Source organism: Rattus norvegicus, chromosome 4, assembly GCF_021556685.1.
Source record: "Rattus norvegicus strain SHRSP/BbbUtx chromosome 4, alternate assembly SHRSP_T2T, whole genome shotgun sequence".
Lineage (NCBI taxonomy): Eukaryota > Metazoa > Chordata > Mammalia > Rodentia > Muridae > Rattus > Rattus norvegicus.
Window position 1 is genome coordinate 71,915,818 of NC_141537.1, and position 16,694 is coordinate 71,932,511.

The following is a 16,694-nucleotide window of genomic DNA, read 5'->3' on the forward strand; positions in this document are numbered from 1 at the left end:
CAGAACTCAGAGCTGAATAACTGATGTGTGTCCGTGACCAGCATCTTCCCAGGACTCCCAAACCCCACTCCATCTCAGCCCACGGCCTTCAACTCTGGATATGTTCCACTACTGTGGATTCTGCATATAAAGCATACACAGTACTTGAATATGTCGAACATAGCTTAACATTGCCTAAAGGAAAGTCTTGTTTTGTCGCTGAGTCATGTGTGTAAACTTTATACCTTCACCGATTGACAGCCAGGGAGACGGTTCTGTGTCTTGACTGGTAGAGATATGCTGCAGTAACAAAAGAACACAGCTATCTGACAGTGGTTTGTTTTCCTCCATACAAACCTAAGTAAGACTGCTGGGTCAGACCGTAAGGACCATGACAGTTTCCCGCACTGTGAGTACCTAAAGGTCCCCATTGCTCTGCCTCTTCGCCAGTGCTTGCCATGCTTCTTGTTCTCACTCATCCTCGCAGGTGGGGGTGATGTCTCACTGTGCTTTTCCTGTATCTTTCCCTCTGATAAGTGATATTCCACACCTAGAAAGGTACTTTTGTGTATAAACACCATCACAGTATCTGAGTGTCTGACAGCATTGCCTTAAAAAAAGTGTTGCTTTTTGGGTTTTTTTTTTTTTTTTTTTTTTTTGGTTTTGGGGTTTTTTTGTTGTTGTTTTGGTTTGGTTTTGTTTGTTGGGTTTTTTTTGCTGCTGCTGAGTCATGTGTGTAAACCTCCTTCATACCTTCACCTGTTGACAGCTAGACAACTCAGAATAGAAAGGCGCTTGGAGTCTAACGACCTGAGTTCAAGCCCCAGAACCCACGTGGTGGAAGGAGAGAATCAATTCCCAAAAGTTGTTCTCTGACCCTCATACATGTGCCAAAGCACGTGTGCAGTCACAAAATGTACACACACACACACACACACTCTCTCTCTCTCTCTCTCTCTCACACACACACACACACACACTCTCTCTCTCTCTCACACACACACACACACACATACTCTCTCACACACTCTCTCTCTCTCTCTCTTTCTCTCTCTCTCTCACACACACACACACACACACACACACACGACTCCTGTTTGCTTTGTTTTTCATTTTAAAGGGGCCAGAAAAATGGCTTGATGGTTAGAAAAAACTTACTGCTTTGTTTAGGACCCCCAGCACCCATGTCAGGCCATACACAATTGTTAAAACTAGCTGCAGGGCATCTTGACACCCTCCTCTGGACTCCATGGGCACCCGTACTCATGTGTACTGCACCACACGTAAAGGCAGGTAACTAAAAATAATGACAATAAAAATTAAATTCCTTTTTGTAATTTTTTTTAATCTTTAAAAGAAAAGGTACTTTTAATGGCGTCTTACCTTCCCACTTGGAACAATCCCATTTAACATAGGTCAGAATCATTGCAGACCAGATATTTGGTGTGCATACCTTTCAGTCCTTGAGATGGTTACTTGTCCATCTTCTCCTGTTTCTTGGGTTCCTACTATCACCTGCCCTGTGACTAGCTAACCTACCCTGGTAGAACTGTCATTGGCACCACAGTCCAGTTGAGAGCTCAGTCCCTCCCTACTGATCTGAGCTGCTGCTGGGGCTCTCACATATGTCTAGGAAATGAGAGACAATCCACACCCAGTGGTGATATGGGTGGGGTCGAGGGGAAGGCCCCAGCGTGTTTTTAGCTGCTCTTGGCAGACTCAAGGGCCGAGAGCTGGAGGAGAAAGCTGGGAATCTGATGCATGTGGAGAGCTGGCTGCAGAAAAGTCCAGATGAAGCCTTAAGAGATACTGAGCTGAAACCAGCCCAACCAACAAGGAGAGATAGCAGAGAGGCGTCAGCTGCTCTCCCAGGTGAGTTGCCTGTCTAATGTTACCAAAACACTGAGTGGCTTCGTTCAACATTCTCTCTCCCCTCACTTACCACGAGGTCTGCGGGGACGCTCAGCTATACACACAGCCTAGAAATTTCAGTAGGAACTTTTTCACTCTGGTCCTGCTGATACTTAGAAAGGAACTAGTGAGCCTTGTAGGAAAGGAACAACGCTGCCGGCTGGCAGAGGGAATTCCCTGTTGGACTGTCCCATAGGTTCTCCTACCCCCACCCCCACACTCCACTCACACCTGCTTCGACCCCAGAAGGATCAGATGTGGCAGTGGGGGGGGGATGGGTCATGTGATGGAGAGACAGCTATAAATAGCTAGAGGTGGGCATGTTGCCCCAGACGCCTTGGGGACAGTCAAAAGCAGAGGCTTAAGGAGGTACTAGGGGGAGACTAGGAGCAAGCAGGCCAAGGCCTGGCTGGGGCTTGGGGGGAGGACACATGGAGCGGTCCCAGTCCCAGCAACATGGAGGTGAACAAAGCTGGTGGGGCACTGCCCCCCAGTACCAGTACATGCCCTTCGAACATTGTACCAGCTATGGACTGCCCTCAGAGAATGGGGGCCTTCAGCACCGGCCCCGAAAGGACCTGGGTCCCAGGCACAATGCCCACCCAACACAGGTAACGTGCTGGGGAAGGAAGGGGAGCAGCGGACAGTTGTCTGGGGCTGAGCATTAGTGAAAATTGATTGTTGTGTGAGAAGGAGGTACAGAATTTATTTGAAAATTAAATGGTAAATATATTCAATACATGAAAGCCTTTTAAAGATCTGAGCTTACTGTGTTTACTTAAGAGTTGCATGCACTTTTACATAGCCTTTACTAACAATGTTCAAACCATGTGGGGAACCAGCAAAGCCATACTTCCATGAAGAGTGCAAGCTTATGTGCTTACATAACCAGTGGGTTTTGTAGGAGCTGCAAATGCCGTAAGGATCGCCTCTGCCTTCACCTACATGTAGGCAACATAGGCTTTCTCTATACAATCCCCCAAGCAGAGGAAACAGAGTGAATGATTTCTCAGTGATCAATGACCAGTATTGAAATAAGCACAGAAATAGGGTCCAGTTTTTAAGGGCTTGGAGGTAAAATTCTGGTCCAGCATTGGCCTAGCTTGTTTGAGATCTTGTTTGTTTGTTTGTTGGTTGGCAGGGTTGTAATTGTTAAAAGGGGCCAACAAAATTATTAAGTAAAGGTGCTTGTCTGTAAACCTAACAACCTGAGTGTGATCCCTGGGACCCACATGGTGGAAGGAAAAACACAAAGCTTTCCGTGAAACATAAGACACTAAGGGAATTGCAGAGCTATGCCCAAAGGCAATTACCCTCCAGGACTTGGGGATCAGTGGTATATGGGCAGCTAAAACAGAAATAGGTGTGGGCACAAGATAAGGAAGGTGAAATTAATTGCCTTGGGAAATTTACAGGCCACTATTAGCACAAGTGAATGCCTCTTAACTGCAGAGAATGCAGTAGAAGAGAACGGAAGGGGTATGAGAAAGATCAGACTTTAGAAGTTTTGCTGACAGGGCTATGGGTCCTGGAGTCAGGCTCAGAACCTGGAGGTGGGCTGTGTAGGTGGTATCACCACAAGGGTCATGAGAATCTGTTCCCTGAGCAGTTGCTAAGGGTAGGTACACAGTGAGGAGGGAAATGTGTTGAGCAGGATATAAATGTCAGAGACAGCTCATTCTCACCCCAGTGCTGGTCATTTCTAGAGGAAGCTGGCTGACCACTTGAGCAAAAGTGCTATCAGAGCACTTTTCTTTTTGATTTCGGGTTTTCAAGATGGGGCTTCTCTGTGTATCCTTGCCTGTCTTGGAACTAGCTCTGTCCATCAGGTGGCCTAGAGCTCACAGAAATCCACCTGGCTATGCCTCCAGAGTGCTGGGCATAAAGGTATGCACCACCACTACCCAGTTAGTTAGAGCACTTTCTGGTGACTGGACACTTGACCAAAGGAAAAATAGCAAGCTTAGTTTGGGAGTAGAGTTAGTTCATCCAGATTCCAACCCACCTTGAAAGCAAGCAGGAATGTAATGTGTTTTCTTTTTGTCTAATGTTTCTGAGGGAAAATACTATACTTACACAGAAACCAGAGTCGTGTGGAGCTCCCAGGATACAAAAGTCATCAGCATTTTATCAATTTGGTTTTGCCACTATCCCCCACCTCAATTCTACACACACTAGAGGACTCACAGCATTTTGTGAACATGGTTCTGTGCCCAATCCCTACCTCAGTCTTGTACAGACAAGAGGACTCTCAAAACATTTTGTCAAGATAGTTCCCCCCCCTCCCCTTCCCACCTCAGTTCTGCACACACTAGAGGATTCTCAACACTTTACAGACATTTCGTCACTTGTACATTTTGGCTTTGATTTCTCCCTCTCTAAACCTGTCATAATGTGGTGGTTACTCCTGGACCAGCAGAATACATCTGGCTCTTAGCAGCATTTTCCCAGCCTGAGTGTTAGAAGGGACTAAGCACACTGTTTCCTCATTTTTTCCAGTCTGCAAGTAAGAGTGCTAAGAGCTGATCTTCAAGGGAAATGCTTTCTGATTGTTTTTGAGGACGGATCTTACTGTGTATCCCTAGCTGGCCTGGAACTCTCTATGTAGACCCTGTTGGCTTCAGATTCACAGAGATCTGCCAGTCCCTGCCTCCTGGGTGCTGGGACTAAAGGTGTGCACCACCACACACAGCTAGGGGTATTTTCTATCTCTGGGTTATTGATAGAGTTTGAAGAGAAATGCTGCTTTCCTCATGAGCAGGATATTTAGTATGTGCCTGCTCAAGACCGAAACATCAAACTGCTGCTCATATTGTGAAATAAGATCTCTTCTATCCGGGCTGTCCCAGAATCATGGCCTGGGCTGACCTGGCCCCAGAGGATGAGTTAGTGTGGAGTATGTGGGGCCATCATGAAGTGATTAGCACCCTTATACATTCTTCACAGACACACCCTAACACACGGATAGGTCTGCCCTCCTCACTTCTTGGTGGGACCCAGTTAGCTCACTTTGGGAAGTAAATTAACTTGTATTTTTTGAGCCCAGATCCTGTTTGTATATATAAATTCTGGCATGTGAGATGGATGGGCTTTGTACAACTTTAATAAGGAAGCTGAGTATCTCAAGGTAGACAAGCATTCCAAGGCAAGACACAAGCAGATACCATCCAGCACTGTAAATATATAACTACATTTACTATATAGTTATATAACTATATAGTTATATATAACATAATTAGCTAGGTTACTGTGGACTCTCTTTGTCTAAGTTGGATCTTGAGATGGTTACTCAATGCAGGGGTAACAGGGAAATACAGAAACATGTGGGACACAGGGTAATACAGGAAATGCCTGCCTGGTATGGGTAAGTAATTTCCACACAGTTCTTAGTACCTCCACTTCCAAGTAGAAGTTAAGTTTCTTGATAAAAGCTATTATGGACCAAGACATGTCTGGGTTTGGAGAAATGAAACAGAAGCAGGCATGGAAGAGCAATGGAAAACAGAACTGTGTAAATGGACAGAAGAGAGCTGAGAGAAGGGAAGACCGTAAAGTACTCTGCATGCAACTTTCGATGCCCAAGATTCAAAACAACTCCTCTCCGTAACTCTAAATCTATGTCATGCCTTCTTGACTCCTCAAAAAGATAGACAGAGACCATTCTTTATTCATACAGATATATGGCCATCACAAAGAACAATATTCATATCAGGCACAGGACAGGGGAATACCCAAGAAGACGGACTCCAGTTCTACTGTGGACAGCTTGGATGAGGACCACTATTCTAAATGTCAAGGTGATGGGGACTGAGGAATAAAGGAATCTGGAATAGGAGGTACAGGGGTTGGGAGAATAACCTAAACGCCCCATTACACATCTCCCAACACACGAGCATGTGCACACACACACACACACACACACACACACACACACACACACACACTTTGCCTTCTTTCCCAACCATAATAGTTTTACATGGACATTATATTTACAAGGACATTACAGGAGTAGGGCTGTAGTACTTTCTGGAATGACAGGGACAGCAACTGGCAGAGACATAAAGAGATGTCCAGTGACCAATACAGCAACGACTCTCACCTCCCCTCCTCAGGCTGCTCCCAAAGAAATGAGCAAAGAGCTGCTTTCTTCCTTCTTTACCCTTACCTCTCCCTAGACTGTGTCCATCGCCTGGGACGTGTGCTGAGAAGGAAGCTGGGGGAAGACTGGATCTTTCTTGTGCTCCTGGGCCTACTGATGGCTCTTGTCAGCTGGTGCATGGACTATGTTAGCGCCAAGAGCCTTCAGGGTAAGTTCTCCCTGGACTGCTGCCCTCCACCTTTTCCATGTAGAGACTCTTTCTGAGCTCTGATGTAGAGTAGACCAGGTGTGTTGGGCTAAGCATGTTGCAGGAGTGATCAGGTATGACTCTGACTCTAGATAAAACTAAAGTTATTGAGAACCTTAACGCCACCCAGGCCCTTTCCTGCCAGCTGCCATGCAGACTCTGAGTGCCCCTCTAACAGGGTTTCTGGCATATGCAGCTTTCCCAGGATTCTTCAGTCTCATCGCTGACATTTCTAAGCCTTAGGAACGCCTTCTGTTGTCAGTGGTTACCCTGTATCCTATAGCCAAGTGCTACATCATCTTACTCAACTGACTTGCACCACAGCCACCACCAACCTCAGCCAGAGGGAGCTTGGACAGGAGGCCACCAACCTCAGCTCAGAGTTTCTACATGTACAGTGAAAGGGATGCCCTGGGGCCAGGCAAACAAGATGTCCAGGGCATGGGGGCGTGGGGGACAGGATGAGATGATCTCACTGTCAACCTTTCCTCAATTCTAACTGACTCAGGGTCTGTGTTCCTACAGCCTACAAGTGGACCTATGCCCAGATGCAGCCCAGCCTTCCTCTACAGTACTTGGCCTGGGTCACCTTCCCACTTATCCTCATCCTCTTCAGTGCCCTCTTTTGCCAACTCATCTCTCCCCAGGCTGTGGGTGAGTACTTTCTATATGACGCAGTCTGGTGTTGTACAGACCTCCCACTCTGAAGTGCCCCCGTCCTCCTCAACATGGTTATTGTTTTTCCTATCTCTACTTTCTTCTCCCACTTAACCTCCAGCCTGAGCGCGTATATACAGTATCTGTTTTAAACCTATTTAGGCTCTGGAATCCCTGAGATGAAGACAATTCTTCGTGGTGTTGTCTTGAAGGAATACCTCACACTCAAGGCCTTTGTAGCCAAGGTGGTGGCCTTGACAGCCGGTCTGGGCAGTGGTATCCCTGTGGGGAAAGAGGTAAGTGTGCGCAGCCAAGGGAAGGGATGGCAGAGCTGACTGACCCGGCTAGGGCCAAAGGGCAGTAACGATGGGGAAGCCTTAGAAGTCTGTTACCCTGGGTTTGATGACACAGCTACTAGAGTTGGAGAACCTTATAGTAGCCCCTCGACTGGGCATAAGTAAGGTTTGGGGCTGGAAAACTGCTGGGAAGAGGGGTATTGCTCTGACCTGGGAGATGCTAACATTATCCATGACTTCTACCTGTAGATGCCAGTAGCAGGCCCAAGTTATAGCAACCAGAATGTCTCTAGAAAACGTCTGCCCTCTACATAATCTGCATAATCTGAACCAATCTCTCCTTGCCTTACTATTTATTTATTTATTTATTTATTTATTTATTTATTTATTTATTACTTATTTTTGGTTTGTGTTTGCTTGTTTGAAATAGTCTCATTCTATAGCTCAGGTTCACCTGGAACTTTTTTTTTCCTTTTTTTTTTTCCTTTTTTTTTTTTTTTTCGGAGCTGGGGACCGAACCCAGGGCCTTCCGCTTGCTAGGCAAGCGCTCTACCACTGAGCTAAATCCCCAACCCCCACCTGGAACTTTTATGTTGCCCAGGCTAGCCTCAAAATCAGCACAGTCCTTGGGTTTCCCCATTATTTTGACATGAGAAAACAGATCTAGAATGAGACTTCTTCCTTCAAGTTGCCAGCTAGTCTCCTTAGGCTTCATCCCTGTGAGCACACTTGCCATCCCCACCCCCATCACCAATCTGCACAGTAGCCAAAGCATCTTTCAAAATGGAATTGGAAGCTTCTGACCTCTAGTCAAGAAAGTCTTGAGAGCTTTCCATATCACTTAATATAAGATCTTCACTCCTCCCAACAGTTGGCCAGCCCCAGGCTGATCTACATCCTCGTGTCTGTCTGGTGTCCAGCCCTACAGTCTGCCTGCGACCCTGTGCTTGGATTATATATAAGGCTGTTCTCTATCTTTCTACCGTTCCGTGCTGGTCCCTAGAACACTTCCACTCTGACACCCATGAGGCTCTCTCATGTAATTATCACTTAAAGGACTAACTCAGGTGGTTACTGTCCAGGGCAGGCCATTTTCTCCAAGTCTCCACCTTGCCTCTTTTGCCTTACTCCTCTTCATTTGCTTCCTAGGCTGTGGCATTACCTGATAGCACACTGATTTTTCATCTCTTCCTTCCTTTAAGGCAGAACTTGTGTCTGGCTTCTCCATTTCTAGCAACTAGCCCAGGGCCTGGAACAGGAAACTGGTTTAATGTCATCACCATATGTCTCCTCCATCCCTGAGCCCTGTCTCTCCTATTCTCTTCCAGGGTCCCTTTGTTCACATTGCCAGCATCTGTGCTGCTGTCCTCAGCAAATTCATGTCCATGTTCTCTGGTGTCTATGAGGTAAGGTGAGGCAGTACAGCACAGCAGGAACCAGTTGGTAGAAGGAAGCCCTCAGTGTGTGCAGAGAGCAGGGGAGGATTGCCTGCTCTGGGCTGGCCTTGGTGCTGAAGGCGGCATCTCACTAACCTGTGCTCCAGTTCTCCATGTCCCTGCCTGCTGATCCTCTGTCCAGCCTCTGTCTGTCTTCCTAGTGTCTATCCCTTCCTGATCTGTGTGCCCCTTTGGTGACTGAGCCAGTCCTGCCCCATGTTACCTTCCTGCACACATGAACTGTGTCCATTCCTTTCCACGTTTCCTCCTGTGCTGTGCCCGTTCTTCTGTGGTCCCTGACACCCACCCACCTGGTTTACATGCCACCTGTCTGTTCCCCTCGGCCACCTGCCTTGCCTGTCGTGCTTCTCTGTTGCAGACCGTGCCTGGGCAGCTTGATCTCCTGGTGCCAGCCTGTGCAGTGGGCGTGGGATGCTACTTTGCAGCCCCTGTTGGAGGCAAGTTTCACTTCCTCCCTACCTTGGTTGCCTGAGCCAGATTTGGAAGGGTGGTTAGTGTCTGCTGTAGCTTTGGGGTTGAGGGGCCATGCTCACTGAAGAGACTTATGGGTGGGCAATCATGGAGTGACTGTAGATCGCCGCACCCGGGCTCCAGGGACCCATCCGTTTCTACCCAAGAGCTGAGTGCTCCTTTGACGTTGGCTGTTCTCACCTGATGGTTTTCTGTTGGCGAGGTCTTCCCACCTCTTGCTACTTCTCCTCAGCCCCCTTTGTTTCATCACTATTTGATCATTTACTGGGCATCTATCCACTCAACATTTTCCTTGGTATGTTTTTGGGTTGTTGGTTTAGAAGGTCACTTCCTGATTGCCAAACTCACTGAGTTTCTCCTGGCCTGGGAATCACAGGGATGATGGGACCGTGTTCATTCCTGTGATGTAGGCCTCTCATTCTCTTTTGTTTCCCAACCATGCTTATTCTCCTCCCATCTCTCTGCCTCTGCCCTTCTCCTGTCTGTCTGTCTGTCTCTCCCTAGTAGCAGCCATACTATTACACTGACATCCTGACAGTGGGCTGTGCCGTGGGGGTCGGTTGCTGTTTTGGAACACCACTTGGAGGCAAGTCTGCCCTCTCCCCAGTGCATGAGCCGACCAGCTGGTTCTTGTCAGCTTCACCAAGTGCTATAATTAACCATTTCCACTGTAACGAGAGCTGCTGCTCTTAGGTAGCACCTGCCTTGCGCCTTCTTCTGACCATTTTGCATGAATTCCCACCTAGTACTGCGAGTGCAGTTCAATAGAGCATTACAGAAAGACCAGTGGCTGGAGCAGGGCTGTGTTGGCAGCACACGCAGAGCCAGGTATTAGAAGCATAGCAGCTCTCCTGGTCTCCACTTACGCTGAAGCCTTTCTGCATTGCCGAGCCTTTTGCTTTACACATTCTGTTCTGTGTCAAGTGATTCTGTGTACTTCCTTCTCCAAGGGGAAACTTACCTCCTTTGTTTTATTAAAGACACTGGGATTTCAGTAGACTGTACATAGATTAATAATGCGCTTTAAAATGGGAAGCACTTATGGGAGCTTTAGAGTAAGTTATTTTTCATATGCCAGCAACTTAAAAGTGGGTTTAACTTTTTCTATCCATGTAAGAAAAAGAGTGATATTATCATAGGTTAGTAGCAACCAGACATGGTCACAAAAGGCAGGCCTCTTCATTCCCTTATCAAAGTTGAGTTGTAACTGTGTTAGCAGGGCAGGGATGTGTATCATTGAAATCACTGGTGATGAAAGTCCATGTTGATAGTTGAAGAAATGCAGTTATAGAAAGGCATGGGCTTCCTAAACAACCAGGTGCTAGAAGCCTCTTTTCAATGATGAAACTGCAATCAGTCTTTTCATAGAGGAGTTTTCTGGGTATCTAAAATGGCTTAACTTAGAGATGATGTATGCTGAGAGTACAAAATTAATGAAAGCTTATTCTGTATGCCTTGTTCTCATATGGGTGGAAGCTTGCAGCATAGGTGCATCCAGGAAACGTGTTCACCACTGGCATCCTGTTTACACTTCTGTTGTCAGCTCCAGTCATTAAAGTCATTAGCCCCTGTCAGTGAATAGTAGTGTGTTTGAGTTTCTGCACATTAGACATTCACAGCTATATTTATACAATGCTGCATTTATTTACCCCTTAGCCTTCCAAATAAAAAGGAGAATGTATGGTTGTTTTGGTTGTCAGGAGCATTTTAAAGGGAAGGGAGTCTGCATTCTCTTCCTGACACTTCGGTTTATGAGGACTCAGAGGTTCTTTCTGGTCTTACAACTTACCTTAGGTAAGGTATCAGGCATTGCTCTAGACACAGGAAATTGCCAAGCACTTGTAAGTGAAGGGGCTGTGCTCAGGCTGTTTGCATTATGCAGCAAATGACAAACCTATCTGCAGATGGCAGTACTTGATTCTTTTCTGTGAATATAGAGTAACTAAGAGAAAAAAATGTAGTGTGGAGGTCCTTTACTCACAGCATAGGCAACTCCTAATTCCTTGTACTGATCAAAGTAATATAATTCATCATCCTATCGAAATAACCAAAGCCCTTTGGCTCCCAGTGTGTGCCAGACAGTGGGGTTGGTCCTGCACTCTCAAGGGGCTTAGGCAGACAGGCACATAGATCATTGCAGGCAGTTAAGTGACCATGTGGCTTCCTAGGCAAAGTGCAATGAACCACCAAGGCAGCCTGGGGGAGCCTGTGAAGCGTTATGAAAGAGACATTGTTTGCCATGTGTGTAATTAGTAAGTAGAAGCCTAAAAGAAGGGAAGGAAACCCTGAACAGAATGGACAGTATCCAAAGTCAATATCTGCTGTTACAGTAATAAGTAGTACTAGGGAGAATGACAAAGTAAAATAGGAAGTGACTCAGAACAGATAAGTGGACCTGAACCATGAAGGTCTGCAGAAGTCGTGCAAGCTTTATTCTCTAGGGTAGGATTGCCCAAATATGTTTTTCAGAGCAGAGTTCTTCCCAGTGTTAGTAGGTGTAATGAGTGAAAACCCACTCCAAGTTCCAGTGGGTTAGAAAAATGCAAGATTAAAAGGAATAAACAAGTAGTTAAAAACAAATGAACTGGGTAGGCAGTGAGAACATCTGAGCTGTTGGGATGCATTATGAGTACCCAGGATGGCTGTAAACAGCATGTCCAACCAAGCCTTCTTTGTAGAGACCTTGTTATGGGACCTGTGACATCTCATGAGACTGACTTTGTGAAGTATTGTCATGGGTGAAGCGAAACCATGGAAGGATTTAAAACAAGGAAGTGACATGGTTAGCTCAGCCTGCCTATCCAATCCCTTTGGCACAAGTGTGCAGGATAGAGTTGGCTGTGGATTAACAGGATTGATCTAAGATTAACAAGAAGACTATTGTTCTCGTCCTGATTCTACACGATGACAGGCAGAATTGGGCAGCAAAGGAGATATAGGAGGGACTGAGAAACTCGAGTGGGATCAGGTCATATTGATGCTGCCTGGTGGCTGATATTTTTGTGAAGATAGGAGAGAGAGTTCTATGCCAACATCCAGGCTCACAGTGCTTGCACTGCAATAGACTACTATCAGCAAACATGAGAGAGGATGCAGGAAGTAAACTGGGTCTGGAGGGGAGTAAAAAAATTTTACTTAGAGGATATTGAATTTAAAGTTCCTATGGCATGCCCAAATATAAAATAGGCAACTAGGTTGATGAGTCTACCGTCCAGGAACTGAGTTGAATCTAATCAGTATCCATGGCTGATGCCACAGGCATAAGCAAAATTGAGAAAGAAATTGTGTTTGTGAGTAGCAGGAGATGGAGACCAAGAGCAGTGCCTTCAGTGGATAGGGGCGTGGCATGGGAACTAGACAAGAAGTCAGAAGAAAAGAGGAGAGCAGTGTTCCAGATCTAAGACACCAGAGTTTCTAAATGCTGCTCGTGTTTTTAAAGCTGTTTCCTTTTAGCAGCATATTTTATGTTTGTCTCTGGCTAACATGAAAGGTAGCTCTCACTCCCAGTCACACTGTGACAGACCCGCTATAGAAAAGGATCCCAGGTCTCCATCATGGAGGATAAATGGTTTTAAAATGTAAGTTGGAGGGGCTGGGGATTTAGCTCAGTGGTAGAGCGCTTACCTAGGAAGCACAAGGCCCTGGGTTCCGTCCCCAGCTCCAAAAAAAAGAACCCCAAAAAAAATGTAAGTTGGATAATTGCACTCAGGCAGAACAAAGATGTGATTCACACCGTGTACTCCTGTCCTTAGGATTTAAAGAGGAGAGCAGAAGAGTGGCTGGCATAACTCTTCATTACTCCGCTCCACTCTTTGAAATTCCCTCGCTGTGTTCTTTCCTCCTCCGTATCCTCCCTTCTCCTCTCTATTCCAGTATAGGCACTGAATCCCAAATGGGTGCTCACCACTACGCCAGGGCTTAGTTTCCAAGGAACCTCCAATCCCAGAAAACTTAGGAGTGTGTACAAGTAGCTACATCTGAAAGTGGAAAATACAATAATCCAAAATATGGAGAGAGTAGGATGAGAAACAGATGCTTTCTACTTGACAAGGAAGATCGGGGATGGCTTTCTAGAGAAGGCAATACCAGAGAAATCCACTGCCAAGACAGCTTTGGGCTCCACAAGAAAACAGCCCTAAGCCACCATCTCCTGAGTACATAGTCACTGTCCCTGCAAAAGAGAGGTTGGCGGTCATGAGGGATTTGAGAGATGTGACTTTTGAACACAGGGTGAGGAAAAGAAAATCCCTATTATGTGAGCTGCTGTCCGAATACGGAGGGGATGGCTGGCCTTGAACATACCAACAATGTACACCATGAGAAAAGGACAAAGTTCGCTTTGTTCGTTCATTTTTGGTTTGGTTTGGCTGGTCCTCAGCTCCTTCTCAGTCCTCTGTACTGTTTGATATGGAGGAGGCTTAGCTTAGGTTAAGGTAAAGTCATTGATGACCTAATCAAAGATCAACTCCCTTATCCTAAAGTTTACAGATACTCTTCTCTGTTGTTGCAAATGATGCTTTTATGGCCTCATTAGCATTGCTTCCTTTGGCTTAGCACGCCTTATGTTTGCTACACTCGCTTCCTCACTTTTTGCTTGAGCCTCTCCCCTCAAAACAAGAATTAGTGCCTACTGGCTACCATTCCTTTTTACCTCACTCACCTCGCTAAGCATGATGGGTTTCCCTTCTTCTCACCTAGGTTGTCCTGGCTTTGGTCCTTGTGAGTCACATCTTGTATCATTATCATTAGGAACGCTCCTCTGCTTTCTTTTTCTGGAATATTGAATCCTGTAGATGTGCATAATGCCCTATCCTGTTTTTCTTATTCCTCATAAACTTGCCCTTGGGTGGAGGGAGCAATAGGGAGATGAAAAGGGGTGTCAAGGAATATGCAAACCCTGAAGCCTCTTTGGCAACAATGCTGACCACCTGCTCTGGAAGCTTCTTCCCTTTTTAATAATTCTGCAGGACTGTTTTACCTTTCTGTAAATGTCCATGGATATCTGACAGTTGTGAACCCACTCTGTCCTATAATTTAAGTACAAATGTACTTGAGCTTGAGGTTCAGGGAGTTAAGAGCCTGTCCATCTCCCATCTCCTCCATACCTCATTGGTCCACATTCCTGGGCTGGGAGCAGAAAGTCTCCATAGACACGTATGCGGTCATAGAGAGGAGCTACAAGAAAGCATCACTTGCACTGGGGCTCCACAGACTCACAGTTCAGGGGAAGCTCTGCGGTCTGAGCCGTGGGAGGCGTGGGCGTCTGCACGTGACCTGCTTCCCTGCCCCACAGGAGTGCTGTTCAGCATCGAGGTCACCTCTACCTACTTTGCCGTTCGGAATTACTGGCGAGGATTCTTTGCAGCCACCTTCAGTGCCTTTGTGTTCCGCGTCCTGGCAGTGTGGAACAAGGATGCTGGTAACGGGAGGTCTCAGTGGAGGTGGTGTGAAACAGGGGTGGTGGTGAAGTGGCAGAAACCGTAACTCTGGAGCACTTCAGAAAAACAATGGATGCCGTTGTTTGGGGAGCAAGAGCAAGGCTCAGGGTCTAGGGAGGAATTAGATCATGGTATAGAGAGTATAACCATGGAGAGATGCTAGTAGGAAAAATGAAAATTCAATGGGAGAGAAGAGGTTGGGGTTGAAAGAAGGGAAGATACCTTGACACTTGTCTTCTTCTCCCTGCGGCTCTCTCCGAGCTCCCACCCTAATGCTGCCTTTTTATCCTACAGTCACTATTACTGCTCTGTTCAGAACTAATTTCCGGATGGATTTCCCCTTTGACCTGAAGGAACTCCCAGCTTTTGCTGTCATTGGGTTAGTGGGACCACTCTTTCTGGGTGTGGGGAGCAGAGACAGGGAGGGGCGTGGCTGCGGGCCAGGAAGAAGCCACGGAGAGCATAAATAAAAGTATGGATTAACCATGAGGCAGCTGAGCGGTGAGAGAAGGAGGGAAGCTGCTGGGTTGCTTCCCTACAGAGTCCGGGTCAGAGCTTCCAGCCTTGTGACTTGCACCCTTAGGATTTGCTGCGGGTTCTTGGGAGCTGTTTTTGTTTATCTGCATCGCCAAGTCATGCTCGGTGTCCGAAAGCACAAGGCTCTCAGCCAGTTTCTTGCTAAGCAGTGAGTCATTGCCCTTCCCTTGCCCTGCACACTTACCTTCTGATTTCCCGCCAGCAGCTCCTCCTTCAGGTGAATGCCTTTAGGTGGCCTTGCTGTGTTCAGCTGTGGGAAGCTCTGATACTGTGGGTAGGGGCAGCTGTGCAGGCTTTTCCCAAGCGGTCATTTTCTTGACCAAGAGAGTATTCGTTGTTGAAATGAATAGAAGGCTATGGGAAACAACAGCTCGGCAGCTGAGTGTGGCTGCTTTGTGGGCTGGCTAAGTGGGGGATAGCACTAACTTTTTTCTCTTTTTCAGCCGCCTGCTCTATCCTGGAATCGTTACTTTTGTCATCGCCTCACTCACCTTTCCACCAGGAATGGGTCAATTCATGGCTGGAGAGGTCAGCTCTAGGGGTGTCTAAGAGCAGGGGGTTAGCTCAGACCTGTGGCTCTGTATCTAAGCCAAGAGTGGGCAACTGCTCAGACTTGGAGCTTGCATAGTTTTGCCCAAGGGTAGACTTTCTCTCAGAGAAAAGAACAGAAAGAATTCTGGACTAACGAGGCTTGGGTATACGTTCTCTAACACAGGACATAAAATACATTTGTGGAAAACCTGCCCGCTCTGCTTCTTCCCTCACAGCTGATGCCCCGTGAAGCTATCAGCACCCTCTTTGACAACAACACATGGGTAAAGCACATAGGTGATCCCAAAAGCTTGGGCCAGTCAGCTGTGTGGATTCACCCCCAGGTCAACGTGGTCATCATCATCCTTCTCTTCTTCGTCATGAAGGTATTCTGCCCCTCTGAGCTTCTCTCTGTTTACAGTAGAGGGGCCCAGGCCTTGTACAGGAAGGATACAACTTCATCTGCTCTGTGTCCAACCTAGACAGAAATCATGAGGAAACCACAGCATAAGTTGCCTGTCTATCAAAATGAACCAGGGTGTAGTTTAATTGCTCCGTTCATGTCAACTTAGTGATGTGCACCATAATTATAATAACCCTTTTAATAGCTCCTCTTGTTATCTTTTTAAGGCATCAGAGCAGTCAAGTAAATTTGAGCAAGACAGAGTTTAGCAATATAGATAACTGTGTAAAAACCCCAGACCAATTAACCAAATTCCTCCCACGTGTTAGATAATTAGATATTTAATCTCCACGGATTTGTTATCCACTTCCAGGTGAATTGCACATAAATCTCTCTCATCTCTTTTCTAGAATTTTGAAGGTGATGAGATACCAAATCAACCTTATTAAGACTATAAATAATTTTTACAAATGTAATTATTCCCTGTTCAGCCAGTGAGAATATAAGGGGTTTTTTTCTAGACTAGACCAGCTTTTCTAACTTTAATTAGGAAATAAAAGCTGCTACCTTCGCATCCTTTCCTTTTTAGATCTGCCTTATCACAAATTATAAATGTGGGGACTTTACATTATTACCTCGTACTAAGATGTTTATAATTCCCAGACCTG

At 46.3% G+C, this 16,694-nt stretch overlaps 1 protein-coding gene across 2 annotated transcripts in view; it reads left to right on the top strand.

Annotated features, from left to right (window-relative positions):
• The first annotated feature begins 2,220 nt into the window (after positions 1-2,220).
• Positions 2,221-16,694, top strand: part of Clcn1 (chloride voltage-gated channel 1) — a 28,986-nt gene continuing 14,512 nt past the window's right edge. The window contains exons 1-12 of one of the 2 annotated variants that reach the window (NM_013147.1): positions 2,239-2,501; positions 5,567-5,687; positions 6,066-6,197; positions 6,762-6,890; positions 7,056-7,189; positions 8,518-8,595; positions 9,625-9,703; positions 14,411-14,536; positions 14,850-14,934; positions 15,139-15,240; positions 15,536-15,620; positions 15,860-16,009. In NM_013147.1, coding sequence (NP_037279.1) covers positions 2,322-2,501; positions 5,567-5,687; positions 6,066-6,197; positions 6,762-6,890; positions 7,056-7,189; positions 8,518-8,595; positions 9,625-9,703; positions 14,411-14,536; positions 14,850-14,934; positions 15,139-15,240; positions 15,536-15,620; positions 15,860-16,009 — 1,401 coding nt within the window. In that variant the 5' untranslated portion in view covers positions 2,239-2,321. Of the gene's footprint in view, positions 2,502-5,566; positions 5,688-6,065; positions 6,198-6,761; positions 6,891-7,055; positions 7,190-8,517; positions 8,596-9,624; positions 9,704-14,410; positions 14,537-14,849; positions 14,935-15,138; positions 15,241-15,535; positions 15,621-15,859; positions 16,010-16,694 lie in introns of both variants that reach the window. The other variant, XM_087656183.1, reaches the window with a different exon arrangement.